The 20144-nt window shown below is 31.4% G+C and overlaps 2 protein-coding genes across 2 annotated transcripts; both read right to left on the minus strand.

Annotated features, from left to right (window-relative positions):
• Window positions 1-3073: 3073 nt before the first annotated feature.
• On the minus strand, window positions 3074-6328 carry LOC122594548 (hydroxyproline O-arabinosyltransferase NOD3-like). Its single transcript, XM_043766990.1, has 8 exons — window positions 5933-6328; window positions 5404-5471; window positions 5123-5324; window positions 4485-4582; window positions 4326-4395; window positions 4162-4233; window positions 3677-3790; window positions 3074-3322 (listed from the first exon to the last, which is right to left on the minus strand). The coding sequence occupies exons 1-8, from the start codon at window positions 6326-6328 to the stop codon at window positions 3260-3262; spliced, it is 1083 nt and encodes a 360-aa protein (XP_043622925.1). The 3' UTR covers window positions 3074-3259.
• A 3236-nt stretch (window positions 6329-9564) lies between these two features.
• On the minus strand, window positions 9565-15536 carry LOC122594287 (hydroxyproline O-arabinosyltransferase NOD3-like). The gene is made up of 9 exons (XM_043766760.1): window positions 15110-15536; window positions 13543-14030; window positions 12640-12707; window positions 12359-12560; window positions 11793-11890; window positions 11634-11703; window positions 11473-11544; window positions 11058-11171; window positions 9565-9950 (listed from the first exon to the last, which is right to left on the minus strand). Exons 2-9 carry the CDS (start codon window positions 13936-13938, stop codon window positions 9888-9890), a joined length of 1083 nt encoding a protein of 360 aa, XP_043622695.1. The 5' UTR covers window positions 13939-14030; window positions 15110-15536; the 3' UTR covers window positions 9565-9887.
• Window positions 15537-20144: the final 4608 nt, after the last annotated feature.

Below are 20144 nucleotides of genomic sequence, written 5' to 3' on the forward strand. Positions count from 1 at the left end.
GATATATGATTGTGCGATGCGGCGGTGTTAGCGACGATGTTAGCAGCTAATGGGCAGTGTTAGCAACGGGTGGTGGTGATGACGGTGGTAGTAGTGGTGTTAGTATGAATATAAAAAGGATTGATTTAAAATGGAATGATATAAGTATTTCAAATGTTGAGAGATGTATGCTGTAAATAATTTCATTAAAAGTATTATAACTTATAAGTATTTTAAGTTAAATTGTGTAAATTAATAAACAAAAGGAAAGAGATATTTTGAGGTTATTATCTATTTAGTTGAAAAATTAAAATGAATAAATGTTTTATGATGTATTAGAAATCTATTATATAAATAAAGCAAAAATTGTTATAACATAAGATTTTCTAAGAATTTTATTATGTGATACTTTCACACAACCAGACATCCTTTTGATTTAATTATGATATCATCATACCTTTTAAATTTTAAAATATACTTCCTTTTATACATATCATTTAATATAAATTTAAATGCCCACATTATTATGCAAGATTTTAATCAACTTATTTTTTCGTTATAATAGGTCGAAAACTATGGTGTCTTTCCGGATAACGGTTTTACTTTTTGTTTTTATCAATTGTATATGTTTCAACGTGTGTCCATAACTATACAACTTTTGTTTATGTTTAGTTTCGTTTTTTACATAATAACTTAATTATCACAACTTTTTAACTTATTTAACGTTGTTATTATACATTTTAATATGACAATATATTTTAAAACTACCCTGATAACATTTAGCTTATTTATAAAACGTCTATAAGTTAACTCGGTTTGAATCCGGGTAGATTAATTAATATACTAGTGTAGCACTATACCTTGTGGTTTTGGGTAGTATAAAAGACAAAAATAATGGTGAGGCCGGCCCAGTGATGGTAGTGGCGTGAACTAGTTCACCATGTGATGGACCACGTACTGGCCAAGTATTTGGCTTTGCTTGTGGTGACATAATTTGGTTCGTCTAGCTCAGTTCCACTTTAGTCCTTTGATTTTCAACTCAATTAATCAATCTATTTTTATTTTCTTCAAATAGCAAACTTAGGCCTATATTCTATGCATGATAACCAAATAATTTAGAACTACTCTCATGTTTCAATTGAAAGATAAATTTAAACTAGATTGTTCTTAATCAGTGCAACGAAAGCTTAATTTATACTTTGGTAAGGCAAAGCCAAATGTATATAGTTCTTGAGAGGACGTAATAAAAGTTTTGACATATAAAATTCACCAAAAAAAGAAAAAGAAAAAGTGATTTGCTTGCATTCTAAGAACAACTACATAAACAAAAGGGATATGCTTGTTTTTGTGTTACTTCTGGAAAATGCACTCCAAGGTGTTTCATTTACTTTAGACACTATTTTCGTCCATGTTAATTTAATTTTTTTTCTTTTTTGTATATGTCACTCTAGTAAAGTGAGCGAAAATAGTTTAGGGTACGTTAAAAGGCCAAAAAGGTCAAAGTCGCCAAATTGTGTACATTAATGCGAATCATTTTATACGTTTGATTTTAGATGGGATAATATAACTTGTGCAATTATATTTTTGGATAGCTAGGGTCTATCTGGCCTGTTTTAGGCTGTACGTACCAAAGTTATCCATTTTGTTTTCATTACACAACCCACCCATTTTGCCGATTCATGAATAAAAATCACACGTGTCTAAGTAATATTCATCCACTCCAAATACTTAAAAATGCTTACTCTATAATCTATTTATGTCCAAGTCTTTGGATAACATGTGTCCAAACATAACTTTCTATACGTGTGTTCAGAAACTCTCTAATCTAACCTAGGTCAACGGACCTATGTTATTACAACATAGAACCACCCATGATTTTGCCACTCTAACTAAAACAGACTATTTGGAGCGGAAGTCTTTATTGTAGTCACAGTATAACGAATGATAAACCGGCCTTTTGCCAGCTTCCAAGTCGGGGATGACAAATTAGAGTGATTTAACTTTGTTAATACATAATTATCAGAAAAGAATATGTATTCAAATACTTGGAGCATAAAATGTCTCGGAAAACTTGGACATGATGTAAAGGCAGTAGAGGCCACAGCAGCATATGCATGCCTGACATAATACGAGTATTTCATAACAAGTCAAAATCATTGACAAATGTACTTATATTATTATAATGGATATGATGTATGTATTAATGTATTCTAATTTTAGAAATGGTACAAAAAGAATGTGACAATTATATAAAGTGATAAACTGAAGAGTAGATGAAACTACAGGTCTGAATCCTTTTCTAAATCACCAGTATGCCTAAATTATATTCTCTGATTGTTGATTATTTAATTCACATTTTTTATATATTCCGACATGGATCTCATGTCAGGTTTAAAATATACTGTACTGTATTTATTTTGGGTTAGCAGCTGCAACTACAGTTTTTTATTAATATGCCAAGTAATATACAGTCTTAGCCAGATTCAATTCATGCAATTTTTTCTACTTCCAAAGTAGCGATTATTCATAAAATCGGACAGCAAACGTTGCATTGTTGCAATACAAACAAAACAAACTTTTATCATATGTCGAACAATATTAATACTAAAATGTAGTTCATTGAATTATTGAAATAATACAGAGACAAACTAGATAACAAAATTTACAAGTTTGACGTAAATTGTGGTTCTTGGGTGGCTTACAATACAAATAGTGGTGGGGAAAAAAAAGGTCAAAAGGTCCCGTGATGGGGTGTGAACTACTACTACTAGTTCACCATGTGATGAACCACTGGCTGAGTCTCTGGCTCTGCATGTGATATGCCATTTTGTTTGTCTCTTTGACATTAGACACTCACTCTTTGACTTAACAGTTGATCTAATTAAACTAATGATGACACAAATATTATTAAGAAAAAGAAGTTATGGTATATGAGCAACTTGAAACCTCTGATATATCCAACTTTAAATAAGTTCAATTACACTTCATAAAAATAAAATACAGAATTGTAAATTATAAGTTATTCCTAATCTGTGTAACAAAAGCTTAATCTACTTTATAAGACGGAAGCCAAATGTTAACGGGAAGTAGTAAGAGTTTGACATAAGATTCACCACCAACAGAAGTTATCTGCTTGTTTTTGTGTTAGTTCCTTGAATTAAAGTTTGACATAAGTTGTTTCATTCACTTTATAAAGTATTTTCATTCACGGATTTTTTTTTATTTTTAATTTTTTTGTATATGTCACTCTATAGGCGAGCTTTTTGTTTTCGTTGTTTTATTAGTCGGTATCCCAATTTGGAATGTTAGCAGTAGCTTCATTGACCATCTTTACAAGAGTCACCTGCATCATACATTCAAACAGATCTTGAGTTTTGGATCTACAACTTTACTAACGATTCATGGTAGCATTTTTTTTATCCATTTATGGGCAAATGTGATAGATTTGGTTTCACGGAATCTTTTAACAGATCAAATTGGTAAAACCATCAGCAACCGCTATATGAAAGTGAGTCAAATGGGTCAAAAATTGTCCAAAGTGTATGCAAATACATAGAAGCTCCTAACTGATTTATATCCTTACAGTACACTATTAGCCTCATGGTCAAGAAATTTTATTTCCATTCGTTACTGATCTTCCCATATTTTGTATTCATATCACAATAATCATTCAGAAGATAATGTACAGCACACTTACCACACTTTCAGGAACCCCAGGTGGAGGCAGAGACAGATTTCTTGGTGGAGGTCTCTGTAGATGTAATCTCTTGTCAAATCGCCATTCGCCAATCTTCCCATATGTTAGCTCACCCTGTCAAATCATAAACTTAACCACAACTATGTTCCTATAGAGAAATATTACAATGTTTTATACTTTATATCTAGCGGATCAAACGGGTAAAGTTAAAAAAAAAACTAGCTTTGAGGTTAAAAGGTCAAAAGTCACCAAAGTGTACTTAAATGCAAAAATTCTCCCAAAACATAATTTTGTATAACTAGGGTCTATCTGAACCGTTTTAGGCTGTACCAAAGTTTTCTAGTTAGATCCAATATCCAAACATTGTCTTCAGGCGTTACACAACCCACCCATATTGCCATTCTGACTAAAACTGATTTAGAGCCAAAGTCTTTATTATCCGGAACATCTGTAACTTGTAAGAGACTAAGGTCAAAGGAAATTACCTTCTTATTGTAGTCACATCCGTAAGTATAATGAATGATAAACCTTTTCCCAGTTTCCCAGTCTCTTGGCGGCTGAAATATTATTGAAGTCGAAGTTAGAAACTCAAACTGGTGATTTAACTTTGTTACTTGTACATAATGATCAGCCAAAAATATTCAAATACCTGGAGCATAAAATCTTTCTGAAGAATGTGTTGGACACCATGCAAACCAGAAGCAACAGCATATGCATACCTGACACAATATTTCATAACAAGTTAAAATCTTTGACAATGTACACATTTTTTATAGGGTTTAATCGATTTTCATGAGCCTGAACTCACATTTCCAATACCCATCCTAAGGTTTTATCAGTCTCGGGATCAGCCTTCATTCTTAAAGAAACATTCGTCCATGTGGGGGCAATCTTTTCAAGTATATCCTGGACAAAGTAATGTCAGTCACTCGATTACATTTTCTCATAGTTAATTTTTGCGTCTATATCAAAGTGGCATTTACAACCCATTTACTTGTGAATGCATCGATTCACGTATATATTTTCATCTTTAAGAAGTCAAACGGATAAACTCAAAACAACTTACGAAGAAAGAAAACGCACAAGCAGATGAAAAAGTCTTTAAAAGTGAACTTTCGAAGCACAAAACTGATTTCACTCAAAATATCACATTATTATTGAAGCAATATAACTTTTGGAAAAACTTTACCAGGGTATTACCCATTAACCCAAAAAAATATAACTTTTGGAATCATATTTGACACACTAATGGTTTTATAAAAAGAATAATAAAAAGAATTGAGTAAAAAGGTGTATTGTGTCAACCCAACATGTACGAAAAGATTCCGTATTGGGCCCTTCCTCAACCACCATGACCCGCCCATTTTGCCTCGTCCACTTTTATACATGGATCGTTTCAATAAATTTCAAAGGTATGTGAAGTTGATGAGAACTATTTAAGAATACCTTTCGTATGATAACCGGAGAATTACCAATTGGGTCAATATTAGTTACTGGCCCATATTCCTTCGGATAATATTTCCTGATTATGTTTTCATTTTGTTGAGGCCTGATGTAAAAAAAGGGGTACGCGGCAGGAAAATCTCCACGAGCCAAATTAGGTAGTGGATTAACAAATATGTGGTCAGGCTCAGCCATCAATATGTATCTGAATAGAACAAAACAGTCAATAAAACTTTGTTGAACTTAATATAATGGGAATCAGTGATCAACATAAGAATGCTCACTCCTCTTCGATAGTAGCCCTCTGCAGCCATTGGACAAAGGCCCAAGGTCGATTTAAAACTATGTACCCCTGTATACCAAATGTAATCCATGAAATAGTAGCAGATAAATATAATTTTAATCATACTACAATGAAAGCTATTAACTGCAGAAATATTTGAAGGGTCATATTTCTCGGGCAATTATAAAAATGCAAATAAGAAACGGGTGACTGTATCAGAAGTTGCCCAAAGTGTATGTCAAATGCATTCGACCTCCTGTATTGCTTTATTTTTGTATTTTTTTAGAACTAGTACTTCTGGAATGTACTAATATTTAAAAATCTATAAAATGGGCAATAATGATTTGGATTAAGGCATTAAGCAGTACTAAGAATAATCCATTTTGAAGAGGACCCAATTTTTTGACCGTTACCCTACACGGCCATTTTTCCACGTAAAATATGAGGATGACATTAGGAAAACCCCATAGCACCATACATAAAAACTAGATAAAGAATTGAAAAAGAAGTAAGGAGGAGTCGTTTCTTACTCGATCTAAACCTGGTGGAAGGGGGTCAACCACAAAAGTTGGTATCTCATCCATCAGATTATCTGATTGCCCCGAATGCAAAATCCTGGTGAACTTTCCCATCTCTGATCCAGGCATAGCTTTCGTTTTCTTATACCAATAATACATAATACGACACTGCCATTTGCTATAAGTAGAATCTGTCGCTGTTAACGCAACATGGAATAACGCCTTAGTACTCCTTAGCCTTTTCATATTATCAGTCATCCCAACAATAGTATCACTAGAATACCCTCCATATTTCACTTCTCTATAGTGAACTGCCTTTGTTACTAAGTTATATGTTGCGAAAAATGAACCAACCGCCAACGTAATAAGAAATAATGATGATTTGCAGCTGAAAGTTTTCCTTGGCATTGTAACTTCTACTTGATCGATAAACATATGTTAACCTTTCAAATAATGTTTACCAGCTAGAAAAGTCATTAATTAGCTCTCATTCAAACCTCTTAATCAGTCTGTATAAGACACAAACAAAGTCAATACCATGCAAGTCAACTAGTTGACTTTAATCATGTAGATGCAATGGCAAGCTAAACCATGAGAAACTGATCATACTAAACTTACGCAGCAATCAGTCTCAAAAAAGAAACTTATACAACAATTAAAGTAACTATAACATGAAATTTAAAGTTGAGAAATATTATCACATTATTAGTCTGATACTATTTTGATTTGATTGGGAATCCATCCAGGAAATAATAATAACCGGATACAAGAAAATTGAATGCATATGTATTATGTATGTATGTACTAAGAACTGGAATCGTACTTGCGCGGGCTAGAATGTTAAATTTTAAAAATAATTTGAAATTTTATGTCAAGACAAGTAGCTAGGGATGGGGTGGTCAACTTCGCCGACCGCCAACTTAAGACTTTAGCCGATGGTAGTGGTGTAATATACGGAGTTGATGGTGGTGGGATTTCACACAAACAAATAAAATAAAATAAAAAATATTACTTTATAAATTTTATAGTTTTTTTTGACTATATATATATATATATTTTTTAAAATATGCTCCTTTATATATTGTAATAACAAATTTAACTTAATATAGCGTCATCTATGAATCATACGTATATATGGTAAGGTTCATTTGAGAACCATTCACATATAAACATAGTTAATATATATTAGGTATAACTTGATCTGTTCATATATGCATGAATGTGTTCACATAGAGCATTCACATATGAACATCAACTTATAATATAAAGGTTGTCATGGTTCCTCCAATTTAGATGGTTCTCACATGAACTTTTTCCTATATATATATATATATATATATAAGGTTGCACTCCGACGAGAACACTTTTAAAATAAGAACAGTGAGAACACTTAAAAACGTCATTTTGATGCATTAAAAGTCCATAAAATTAACATAGTGCATAATTTAATTATCATTATTTAAGTATTTAACAACACATTGATCCGTCAAAATTAAAAAAATCACGTTTTTTGTTTTGTGCATCCATCTTGGATGCATGTTCATCAAAATGATGCATCCAACAAAAAAAGTGATTTTTTCGATTTTGACGGATCAATGTGTTGTTAAACACTTAAATAATGATAATTAGTTATGCACTATGTCAGTTTTATGGACTTTTAGTGCATCAAAATATAGTTTTTAAGTGTTCTCATTTGATAGTCACCCTATATGGGTTAGGTATTGTAAAACAGGTATTAAAGTAAAACAAATAGGACAAGATCTTGACCCTTACATTATGGTTAAATTGATGCACGAAGATTCACGAAACAATTGATGTATTATGATTTTTTTGATGCACGGTGATTATCACTATAGAAAAACTTGTTGTTTTATTTGTTTTACATTAATACTTGTTTTATTTTATCTAAAACCTATATATATATGGTGACAATCAAATGAGAACCAACTTAAAATGAAAACAAATGAGAACACTTAAAAACTACATTTTGATGCATTATAAGTCCATAAAACTGACATAGTGCATAACTAATTATCATTATTTAAGTGTTTAACAACACATTAATCCGTCAAAATTGAGAAAATCACGTTTTTGTTGGATGCATCATTTTAATGAATATGCATCCAAGATGGATGCACAAAACAAAAAACATGATTTTTTCGATTTTGACGGATCAATGTGTTGTTAAACACTTAAATAAAGATAATTAGTTAAGCACTATGTTAGTTTTATGGACTTTTAAAGCATCAAAATGATGTTTTTAAGTGTTCTCACCAGAGTGTTACCCTCTCTCTCTCTCTCTATATATATATATATATATATAATTATTAAAACAGTAGGAAACCGAGCCTTCTAAAGCATTATTCAAACTCAAAATTATTCTAAAAAATTGCCACGTAAGATTTATGTTATGTGGCGTCTCCATAAATTTTTCATAATATTTATATGTGAAAAAGAAGAAACTATATTTATTTCATTATTTAGATTCAATTTTATAAGGCAAGTAAAACTCTTTCATTATATTAAAAAAAGATTTGCCATGCACATTATTGTTTCCCATCGATCAACTAGCACAAAGTTAATTTTGTGTACTAATGCATAAAACAATAAAATTTGTCATCATTTCCTTTAATAAAATGTTTACCAAAGTTTTTAACGAAAATTTCATACAGGACCATTTAATGTTTTGATGTTTATGTGAGCTCTTTTAATAATATTAATATTTTAATTTTTAATATCATATATAAAACTCTTTTGTTACGTGATTCATAATTTATTTATTTTCCTTTAAGTGAATTTTGAGTAAATTCGGGTTGCACAACTACAAGAAAAGAAGGTTTACTATTTCAAATTCTTATGGATTTAGTATTTTAGTTTGAAGGTTTTTATGGGGGTGGTTGTTTGTTTGATAAGTTGTAAGATGACCCCTCATATCATATTTAGCTTCATAAACATTGAAGAACGTAAATGTTATGTAGTATTTGGTGTAAATGGGTTTTTCGTTAAAATGTTTATGGATATTTTTGTTTCAGTAGAAAGTCATTTTTAAATATATGTAGCTTTATTTATTTGCTTCTATTAAATTATGTATATTTTGCATCATCTAATTTTCTTTTTTCCGTTTTAATCTAAATTATATTTATGTGTAAACATTATTTCTCATCATTCGTATGTATCTCCAAAACATTTTGATAATTTGATATATTTATTATATTCATATTTAACATTGTTTTGTTTTTATTAATGTGTTTACAAAATAAATAATAATCGCGTTGAACTAATTAACCAAAATATTAGGTATTGTGTGTGTCTACGTCAAAGGGTTTAAATTAACACTAATCTAACAATAACTTATAATATTTCGCGCATCGCGCGGGGTAAAAGACCTAGTATATATATATATATATATATATAATATGTATGACATTCACATATAGTGGTGTATACTTTGAAGTGTACGACCCTCAAACGAACATGAAAGAAGATAACCAACAGATGTCTTGTGCTAGCTATGTAGTTGTCATAATGTCATCTAATGTTCATGGTTTGATACCATTTTCAATCAGTTGGTCTTACTTGTAAAGACCGAAACCAACATTCTGGAGTCTCTTTTTCAGCAAAATGAGAGCACGACAACGGGCACATCATAAAAGTACTATATAAATGGAACAAAAGCTTAATCTACTTGATAAGACAAAGCCAAATGTATTTAGTTCTTAAGAGGACGTAGTATAAGTTATGACATATAAGATCGATCACCAACCAAAAAAAAAAAAGTTATCTGCTTGCATTCACAGGGACTTCTAAGAACAAAAGGGGATATGCTGGTTTTTGTGTTAGCTCCTTGGAAAATGCTCTCAAGGTGTTTCTTTCACTTTAGACACTATTTTCGTTCATGGATTCTTTTGTATATGTCACTCTAGGTTGTTTTTCCTCTATAGGTGAGCTTTTTGTTTTCGTCGATTTATTATTCGGTATCCCAATTGGGAATGTTAGCAGTAGCTTCATTCACCATCTTTACAAGAGTCACCTGCATCATACATTCAAACAGATCTTGAGTTCTGGATCTTCAAAACTTTACTAATGATTCAAGGTAGCATATTTTATCCAATATAAGCAAATGTGTAGATTAGGTTTCACATAATCTTTTAACATATGACAATGCTAAAACCATCAGCAACCACAAAACAGAACTGAGTCAAATGGGTCAAAAGCCATCAAAGTATATGCAGATACACCAAAGCTCCCAACTGATTTATTTCCATACTATATTGTATATCGTTTTGTAATCCTGCTTAGTATATCAGTTATTTATAATTGTTTTGTAATCCTATTTTATAGTATATCAATTATTTAGAAATTGTAAAAAGAAAAAAAAATTATGGTGGTCAACCCAGCAAATTGACAGATACTAAAAGATACGAGTACTTATTTTGACCAATTACCAAACCAGCATATTTGCCATTTCTAGCCTCTTCGATTCAACTATTATCAAGTGTTATGCAAGTACTCTTAGAGAAGAGGTCTTCCCAAGTTCACATAGTAGGGTACGCTAGCAATAGGAAACCCGATTTTTTAACCTCAACAAATGGATATCAAGATAGTCTTTGAGTAGGCACTAACATTACAAGTTTCTTTATTCTACACCACAAAAAATATGATACATATTGAGAGTATGCACGTGCATAGCCTCCTATGAAAAACGTCACGTCCGTCACCTACTGCATTGGGTGGACCTATGCTGTGCTCATGTTTGGGTATGTTCAATGGCACTACGTAAATACTGTGAAGGTACCCCCCACAAAATGAATTAGTGTTGATATGCACAAACATATACCAGTCCATCTCGTGAGTCCTACATGGTTTGAGTGAAGAGGCCTCTTAAATAGTAATGAATTTAGTTAACAAATTGAAACGATTCGAGTATGGATCAATGCAAGAGAATATTTCATAGAAAATTCTCGGTTAAGGGATTTATAACAGTTGATAGACGTAGACCTAAGAAGTAAGAACCTTATAGTAAATACGCTATTAGCCTTTCATGGTTAAGAAGTTTTATTTTCCGTTCGGTACCCATCTTCCCATATTTTGTATTTATATTACAATAATTATTCAAAAGATAATGTTCAGCACTTACCACACTTTCAGGAACCCCAGGTGGAGGCAGAGACAGATTTCTTGGTGGAGGTCCCCGTAGATGTGATCTCTTGTCAAATCGCCATTCTCCAATCTTTCCATATGTTAGCTCACCCTGCAAAATCAAAAACTTAACTACAACTATATTCCTATAGAGAAAGATTACAATGTTTTATACTTTATATGAAGTGGGTCAAAAGTCAGAAAAGTGTATTATAGAGCAAAAATCCTCCCAAACGACATTTCGAATAACTAGGGTCTATCTGAACCGTTTTAGGCTGTACCGAAATATCTTTAGATCCAAACATGTCTTCGCCTGTTGCACAACCCACCTAAATTGCCATTCTGACTAAAACTGCCTTTTTGGAGCGAAAGTATATATTATCCAGCACATTTGTAAGAGCAAAGAAAATTACCTTCTTATTGTAGTCACATCCGTAAGTATAATGAATGATAAACCTTTTGCCAGTTTCCAAGTCCCATGGGGGCTGACAAATTGAAGTCGAAGTTAAATATAAAAACTGATGATTTAATTTTGTTGCTAATACATAATGATCAGAGAAGAATATTCATATACCTGGAGCATAAAATCTTTTCGAAGAATGTGCTGGACACCATGCAAAGCAGAGGCAACAGCATATGCATACCTGACACAATATCTCATAACAAGTCAAGATCATTGACAATGTACACATTGTTCAAAAGGTTGAATCAACTTTCATGAGCTTAAACTTACATTTCTAATACCCATCCAAATGTTTTATCAGTCTCGGGATCATCCTTCATTCTTAAGGAAACATTCATCCACGTAGGAGCAATTTTTTCAAGTATATCCTGAACAAAGTAATTTCAGTCATTCGATTACATTCTTACAGAGTTACTTTTGCTTCTATATCAAAGTGGCAATTTCGACCCATATATGTACGCATGCATCTATTGCCTCATGTATATATTTCGTCTATAAGAAGTCAAATGGGTAAACTCGAAACAACTGGTGAGAAAGAAAAAGCAAAAGCATATGAAAAGGTCTTTAAAAGTGAATTTTTGATGCATGAAACATGGTAAATCATTTCATTCAAAATATCAGATTATAACTCTTGGAATCATATTTGACACACTAATTGTTTATAAAACAAATAGTGAAAAGAATTGGGCAAAAAGGTGTTTTGCGTCAGCTGAACATGTTACGAAAAATTACCCGTTTTGGGCCTTTCCTCAACTACCATAACCCGCCCATTTTGCCACTTCCACTGATTGTTTCAATAAAAGTTTGTGAAACCGATGAGAACTTTTTAATAGTACCTTTCGTATGATAACAGGAGAATTACCAATTGGGTCGACATTGGTTACTGGCCCATATTCCTTTGGATAATACTTCCTGATTATTTTTTCATTTTCTTCAGGCTTAATGTAAAAAAAGGGGTATCCGGCGGGAAAATCTCCACGAGCCAAATTAGGTAGTGGATTAACAAATATGTGGTCAGGCTCAGCCATCAATATGTATCTGAATAGAACAAAACAGTCAATAAAACTTTGTTGAACTTAGTATGATTGGAATCTGTGATCAACATAAGAATGCTCACTCCTCTTCGATAGTAGCCCTCTCCAGCCATTGCACAAACGCCCAAGGTCTGTTTAAAACTATGTACCCCTGTATACCAAATGTAATCCATGTCATAGCAGATAAATAGTATAATTTTAATTATACTGCAATGAAAGCTATTAACTGCAAAAATATTTGAAGGGTAATATATCACGGATAATTCTAAACATGCAGCATGCATCCCTAAGAAAGGGGTTAACTGTATAAGGGTAGCAGAGCTTAAGTTAAACATTTGTTGACGTGTTGTATAATGGGGAAAAAAAACAGCTCCACATAAAAATTAATCAAAATATAAGCTCAAACAAATGCACTCGGTTCCTAATATTCAGCTATATGTATCAGGGCGAAGAAGGACCCTTTGTTCTAATGTAATTTAGCATCTAAACTAGTTCAGATCAGCAAAACTATTTTTTTAATAATCCAATTTTAGTCACCATCTGCTACAGAATGCCTGACTCTGAAGTTTATTTGGCATCCTTCTCAATAAGCATTGTTTTGAATTTTTCTTCAAGAAAGTTCAGAAAAACTTTCACCTTTAGAAACAAACATACATCTTGATCATGGCTCATTAGTCATTACAAGTTAAGCAAAAGGATAGATGTTGCCCAAAGTGTATACGAAATGCGTTCAACCTCTTATATTGCTTTATTTCTGTAAACTTTATTTGGGATGTACTAATAATTGATAAGCCAAAAACTATTTGGATCAAGCCATTCTAAGAATTACCCATTTTGAACAGGGCTCATTTTTTGACCTGCTACACAACATGGCCAATTTTCCATGTTAAAAATGAAAATGGCATTGTGAAAACACCATAACACCATATAAAAAAACTAGATAAACAATTGTAAAAAGAAGGAAGGTAGGGAGAGTTGTCTCTTACTCGATCTAATCCTGATGGAAGGGGGTCAACCACAAAAGTTGGAATCTCATCCATCAGATTATCTGATTCTCCCGAATGCAAAATCCTTGTGAACTTTCCCATCTCTGATCCAGGCATAGCTTTCGTTTTCTTATACCAATAATACATAATACGGCACTGCCATTTGCTATAAGGAGCATCCGTAGCTGTTAATGCAACATGGAATAACGCCTTGGTACCCATTGGTCTTCTCATATTATCAGGCATCTCAACAATAGGATCACTAGATAACCCTCCATAATTCACTTCTTTATAGCGAACTACCATTGTTACTAAATTATATGTTGCGAAGAATGAACCAACAGCCAAAAGAATAAGAAACAATGATGATTTACAACTAAAATTTTTCCTTGCCATTGTAGCTTCTACTCGATAAACATTAACCTTTAAAATATCACTTTGGATGAGCTAGAAAAGTCAGTAGCTCTTATTCAAACCTCGTAATCAATCTGTGTAAGACACAAAGTCAATGCCATGTAAGTCAACCAGTTGACTTTAATCATGTAGATGCATTGACAAACTAAAACATGAGAAAATGATACTAAACTTAAGCAGTAGTCTCGAAAATTAACTCAAACAACAATTAAAGTAACTGTAATATGAATAAACTGAGAGATATTATCACAATAGTCTAATAATTATATGACTCTTACGATACGATTCACGATTCAAAATTTCACAAAACGAGTCGTATCACGAGTCACGAGTTGACAGCTATGGTCTTACTCAAAGTTCAAACCTCATAATGCAATTGCATTCACATAACACAGATAATTCTGCACTAAAAAATTGTAATGACTATTCTAGGCGTAGCTGTCCAAACAACTATTGTGGTTGTAAAAATCCCAAAAGAAAAAAGGCTATGGTTGAAAGCCATGAAAATTCATAACCCTCATACTTTAATTTAGCTCAAAAAAACATGTTTACCTGTAAAAAACCAAGGTAAGAATGATAAACATTACTAAATACTATATAAAACTTATATGGAAAATTCACTAGCCCAGAGGTTATTTTGATTCCTACACGATCGTCTAGAAGGTAAACTTCGATGGCATACAAGTATTTGTAAGCATAGCATATAAACATCGACACTAATTAAAACAAAGTTTCTAAATGAGTCTAAGATCACTAACACTGTTTTATTTCTTGGTTGATGGATCACCCTGATAACCACACATTACTAGTGAATTTGGTCAACTCAATCAATCAAATAATTGAAACCGATACATTGATAATAATGTGTACTAACAAAATTCATATACCTTAATCATAATGTAGCTACAAGCCTACAACAGCATAACTTCTCAAATTTAATCCAAAAACAATAAAATCATGCATAAAGATAGTAATAACCCACCAAAGAACAAGACTTTACAACCAAACCATTTTCATTTTCAAGTAAATAAAAAATAAAATAAAATAACTAACTCAAATAGTCAACATAATAATACGAGTATTTTTTATTTTAATTTTTTACCGTAAAACTAAAAACCATAAAGTTTGAATCTTTTTTTTTTTTAGTTTTTACCTTAACTGGAGAATCACTTTGATCACAAGGCAAGATTTGAAACCCACAAAAAAAAAATTCAAGAAAAAGAATCTTGAAGAATGTTCTATGAATCTTGAGATGGGTCTAATGGCAAAGGAACATATATGTATATAAATATATGTATACGTATAGATTCAAGACTGAATATTTAGATGAGATCCAAATATAATGACAGAGAAAGAGATACAAAAAGGGGGGTTTTGGTTGTTTAAATATATATAGTTATTAAGGTCAGATGTTTGATTCTTTCTTGGCAACTATGGAGGTCGTTTGCTGCACCTTCTTTCTTCTACTAGTGTAAATGAATGAATAAATGGAATAATTTAATATTTAATAAAAAAATTTAAGATGTTTTATGGCCATGTTGACCAAATGGTTGCATAAGAAATGCTAAAGAGACAATATAAGTTGGTTCGTGACATTGTATAAGTTGGATCCATGTGTATGTATTTATAGATAGAAGATGCCAACAATGCGTTTTTTTCTTCTTCTTTTAAACTAGTTCCTTTTAAGTTTGGGGTTAACAGCTACCAAGATTTTTACAGGTGGAGAGATTTATAGTCACACGCCTAAAAAACAAGAAGAGATTGTGAGGGGAATATTTAACAAAACGCTTCTAGTTGCATTCTTGTTTTTCCCTTTAAATTTTAAGTTTGAGAGTTGTCGATTCAACGATGAGAATATATATATATATATATATAGATCAATATAACCGATTGTTTTAATAGAGTTTCGTTAAATTAAACATTTAGTTAAAACAAAAGGTCTACACCTTTTTAATGTTGAGCACGAATAGCATGCACCCTTTCTATAAGACATTGGTAAATACGAGTCATATACGCGTGCAATACGACGGCGATGATGATACTGGCACGGGGTGGTGGTGCAATGGTATCGGCAATGATCATGGTGACAGGTGATGGGGCGGTCGGGGAGGGGGGGGAATGGTGGTAATTGTAAAAGTAATTGATTTAAATGAAGATAAAAGATTTAGAGATTTATGTTATAAATTAATTCATTAATTGTATTATAGGTATATTAGGTGCCTAGGTGGTGATATTTAAATTAATGAATAAAAGAGAGTTCAAAGTTGTAATTTAAGAAAAAGAAGAAAGAGATTGATGCTTTATATAATAGTATAAATAAAGATAGACAAGTGAGTCAAATTATTTTTTTGCAATCAAGTGAGTATCGTTAAAATGAATGAGGTCGATGGTTCATTGTTAAGGTATGTGAACGTAAAACATTTCAACAAAATTTGAGTTTTATTTCTTACATTTGTAGTGGTAGATTATTGGGGGTTTTTGAAAATCCATGGTGGATAATGGTTTGCCGTTAAAAAAATACATGAGTTTTGTTACATATTGGTCAATAAAGTTAAATAAAATTTGTTATTATATAATTTTTGGATTTAATTGTTTATATTCAACTAATATTTAAATATTGGGGTTGTTTATTGTCAAACAAATATTAAGGTAAAACAAATAAAACAAGATTTTAACCCTTAAATCATTGATACACAAAGATTCATGAAGCACAAGTATACATATTGATGCATGGTGATTTTTAGTGATAAGAGACCTATTAATTTACAGTATTTGTGTTTACTTTAATACATGTTTTAATTTACCTAAATAATATATTTTGTTTAAATTTATTTACTTATCATGGTTGTCTCTTTTTTTTTTTAACGTTCAATGATTAGGGTATGTTAACCCTATTACGTTCTCTACGCCCGATAAGTAGGATGCCATTAAATTTTCATGGAATCACAGTAGGAGGAAAATAAGAAACCATTTCTATCTACATTTTTAGCAAATAAAAATCAAATTCTACCAAAAAATCTATGAATTAAAAAAAGACTTCTTAAATACAAATTTAGAAGTTATTGTGCATAAAATAGTTATTTATTTATTATAAATTTCAGAAAAAGAGTTTTTGAGATAAACGATAAAAAAAAATTTCGTAACATGTCAGCTTTATAATTGACGAGAAGAATCTTATATCTCATATTTCTTATCATATGCCAATTTCAAAGGTAGTTAACAACAAATTTTATTAATAATGTTAAGACTTGAGATCTTTAACAAAACTTTGGTATCTTAAGAAACAAATTACACCATGTAAATTGAACTTATACGTCATAATGGGCGCCAAACTACAGTAGTTTTTCTACTACGTCAAAGCTAGTCGTCACTTTGTCTTTGAAACCTTACTTCTCATAACACCATCACGACACAAGAAATGGTTGTTTTTATTGCATTTAGGCCTTTAGGGTATCAGCTATGAACTTGTAATTATCGAGTTTTCATCATGAGTTTGACACAAATAATTAAGTAGCTAATTTAGGTGGTCTGGCTTAAAACTTTAAAAAGGGTAGTTCTAATTTTTGATTAATTCTCTTAGTTGTATCACCTAAGTAGCTATATGTATATATCACAATACCCATTCCTAGTACACACACCTTTCATCACTTGAATTTTGAGTAATATATTACATTCCCATAATTCACTGTTCGTCTGTTTGAGTGATTTTCGTCCTTAAAAGTGAACAAAGAAAAAAAAAATGGACCATGTGATTCCCCATATACATTGTTTTGAAGGACGGAAAATGATATATAACGTAGAACAAAACTAGGTTGAACAAATTAACATTGCAACTAGTTGCTAATATTAATGACCATTATTTATTTAGGTCTTGTCATTTTTCTAATTTGAAATGGATTAATTAAGTTTAAGTTCGGTTGTGATTTGTGAACCAAAATGTTATCTGGGCTGGGTACAATAATTTATTTGGAAATAAGCAGGTCTCATTTGACTATATGTTCAGAAAACTTAATTTATTGCCAAATCATCTTTAAATGAGACATAATACTACTAATGGTCACTAACCAAATTCGAGAAAAATAGTTTCATAGTCTGGAGTAGAAAGATAAAAATAAGGAAAAGGTTATACAGAATTGCACTTAAGCATTAAAAAATGTAAATTTTAATATCAAAAACACATCCGTGAATTTTATGTTAAATGTCTAACTATTTAATGCACCTTAACCTTATGACTGCATTTAACAAAACCCTAAAAATAAATTAATATCATTGAACTAGACAATATTATCATAACTTGAAATTGACATATTCTAAACTCTACATGTGTTTTAATATGATCTTCCACTTTTATTACTAACATTTTAATCTTGTATATCTACCTTTAAGAAAATTCACATCTACACGGATGTGACAAAATAAATATATATATATATATATATATATGATTAATATGTGTAACAAGAGACACATGCATGGTTTGGGGGAAATAAAATAAACCAAACGTTCGAATTACTATTTCCCATTTTAAGACACTGCACGTAAATGGCCCCTTAGTTATCTAACATGAATTGTTGGGCTTCAACTATTATTGACAAAAGTAACTTTCAAGATGGACCATAACTTACATAGTTTTTAAAATTCACATAAAAAAAATACCCAATACAACTTTACAAGTGAAAGCAAACTTTATGGAACATCAACTATTTAAACTAAGGTGATTGGTTGGACCATAACTTACACGGTCAATATATTCAAGAAAACTATGCAACGTGGGTATATACAATAATTAATAACAAGAGAGATCAGAGGTGAATCACAAATTCTTTTAAATTTACACAAACTAGTATTATTATGCGTTCTAATTTAAATGTAACATTGAAAAGAAAAATAAAAAGCAAAGAAGACCAAATGACAATTTATATTCTTTAAATGAATATGAAATGCTAATGCTTTAATTGAAAATGACGATTATTTTCCATATTTAGTGATTAAGGGGAACCACGATAAACTTAATATTCTACCTTAGGGACGAATACACATTACATCTAGAGGGGTCAACTGACCTTGCTCAAACTTTAATCAGCTACAGATTCAATTGGAATTCGTGAGACAAGTTAATAAAACGTACACTTTAGTTACTTCACTAAAACACTTTAGCTAATAAAACACTTAATTTCCATTAATTAGAGTAATTAAATAGGGTAATTATATAAGAAAAAGAAATTTGACTAAAGGAAAGTATACATCAAATTGTCTTTTGGAAAAAATGAGAGAAAGAAATGTAAATGCGTTATGATATCCATGATAAATTATTATTTGTTGGAATAGACTAAACATATACAAAATGGTATAGTGACTTAAATGGGTTAGTTATAAAACATAATAAAATAACAAGTTATCTCATTTGTAAACGTAAACTACTTGAAAGGAAAGTTTACTAAAACCATATTTTACTCCTAATTTGTACATAAAACCGAACCCATTATAGGCGGGTTGATTTGCATTTTGGTGAGCATAAACCAACCCATTAACTAACATACAACGAGTAGTCATACAGCAGTTACATTTTTTTTTACGTATTGCTTTGCTTTTGGTGTGTGGCAGCCCATTATAGATTTATAATGAGCATATATAAATCAGCCCGTATAAACCAGTTCCTTTAGTGAACTGACCATAAATCCATAAGTATGACCACCCGTCCAGCCCATTATACATTGTGTTAGTGGGTGAGTGTGCAATAAACAATTAAAAACCAAAACAAACAGGAAATCATGACGTAACTAATTGAGTACCCTCCGTGCATCAAGTGTTAATAATTTATGCAAATCATGACAATACAAAACGTAAATATAATTCCAAAGATAAGATATATACGGAGTACATGATATGAATAACTACATTTTTACTTGCCGTTGGATGTATATTGTAGAGTTTTAGGTATATCATCGTTTATCTATACGCGGTTTTTTAACCCCCTTATCTTTTAGCAATGATTCCCTTTATTTAAGGGGACGATATGATGATATCTCTCTTGCTTTTATCCTTTAAGACCTAGACTATGAGATATGCTAGGTTTTTTCCCTAGTTCGCAGCCTATCTACCTTTGGTTAGATTCATCCTGCGTAGTAGTGGGTACGTCATCAAGCCCCCCAGACTAATAAGATGATGTGTCTCGGTGCCAAAAATTG

Source organism: Erigeron canadensis, chromosome 3 (genome assembly GCF_010389155.1).
Source record: "Erigeron canadensis isolate Cc75 chromosome 3, C_canadensis_v1, whole genome shotgun sequence".
Taxonomy (NCBI): domain Eukaryota; kingdom Viridiplantae; phylum Streptophyta; class Magnoliopsida; order Asterales; family Asteraceae; genus Erigeron; species Erigeron canadensis.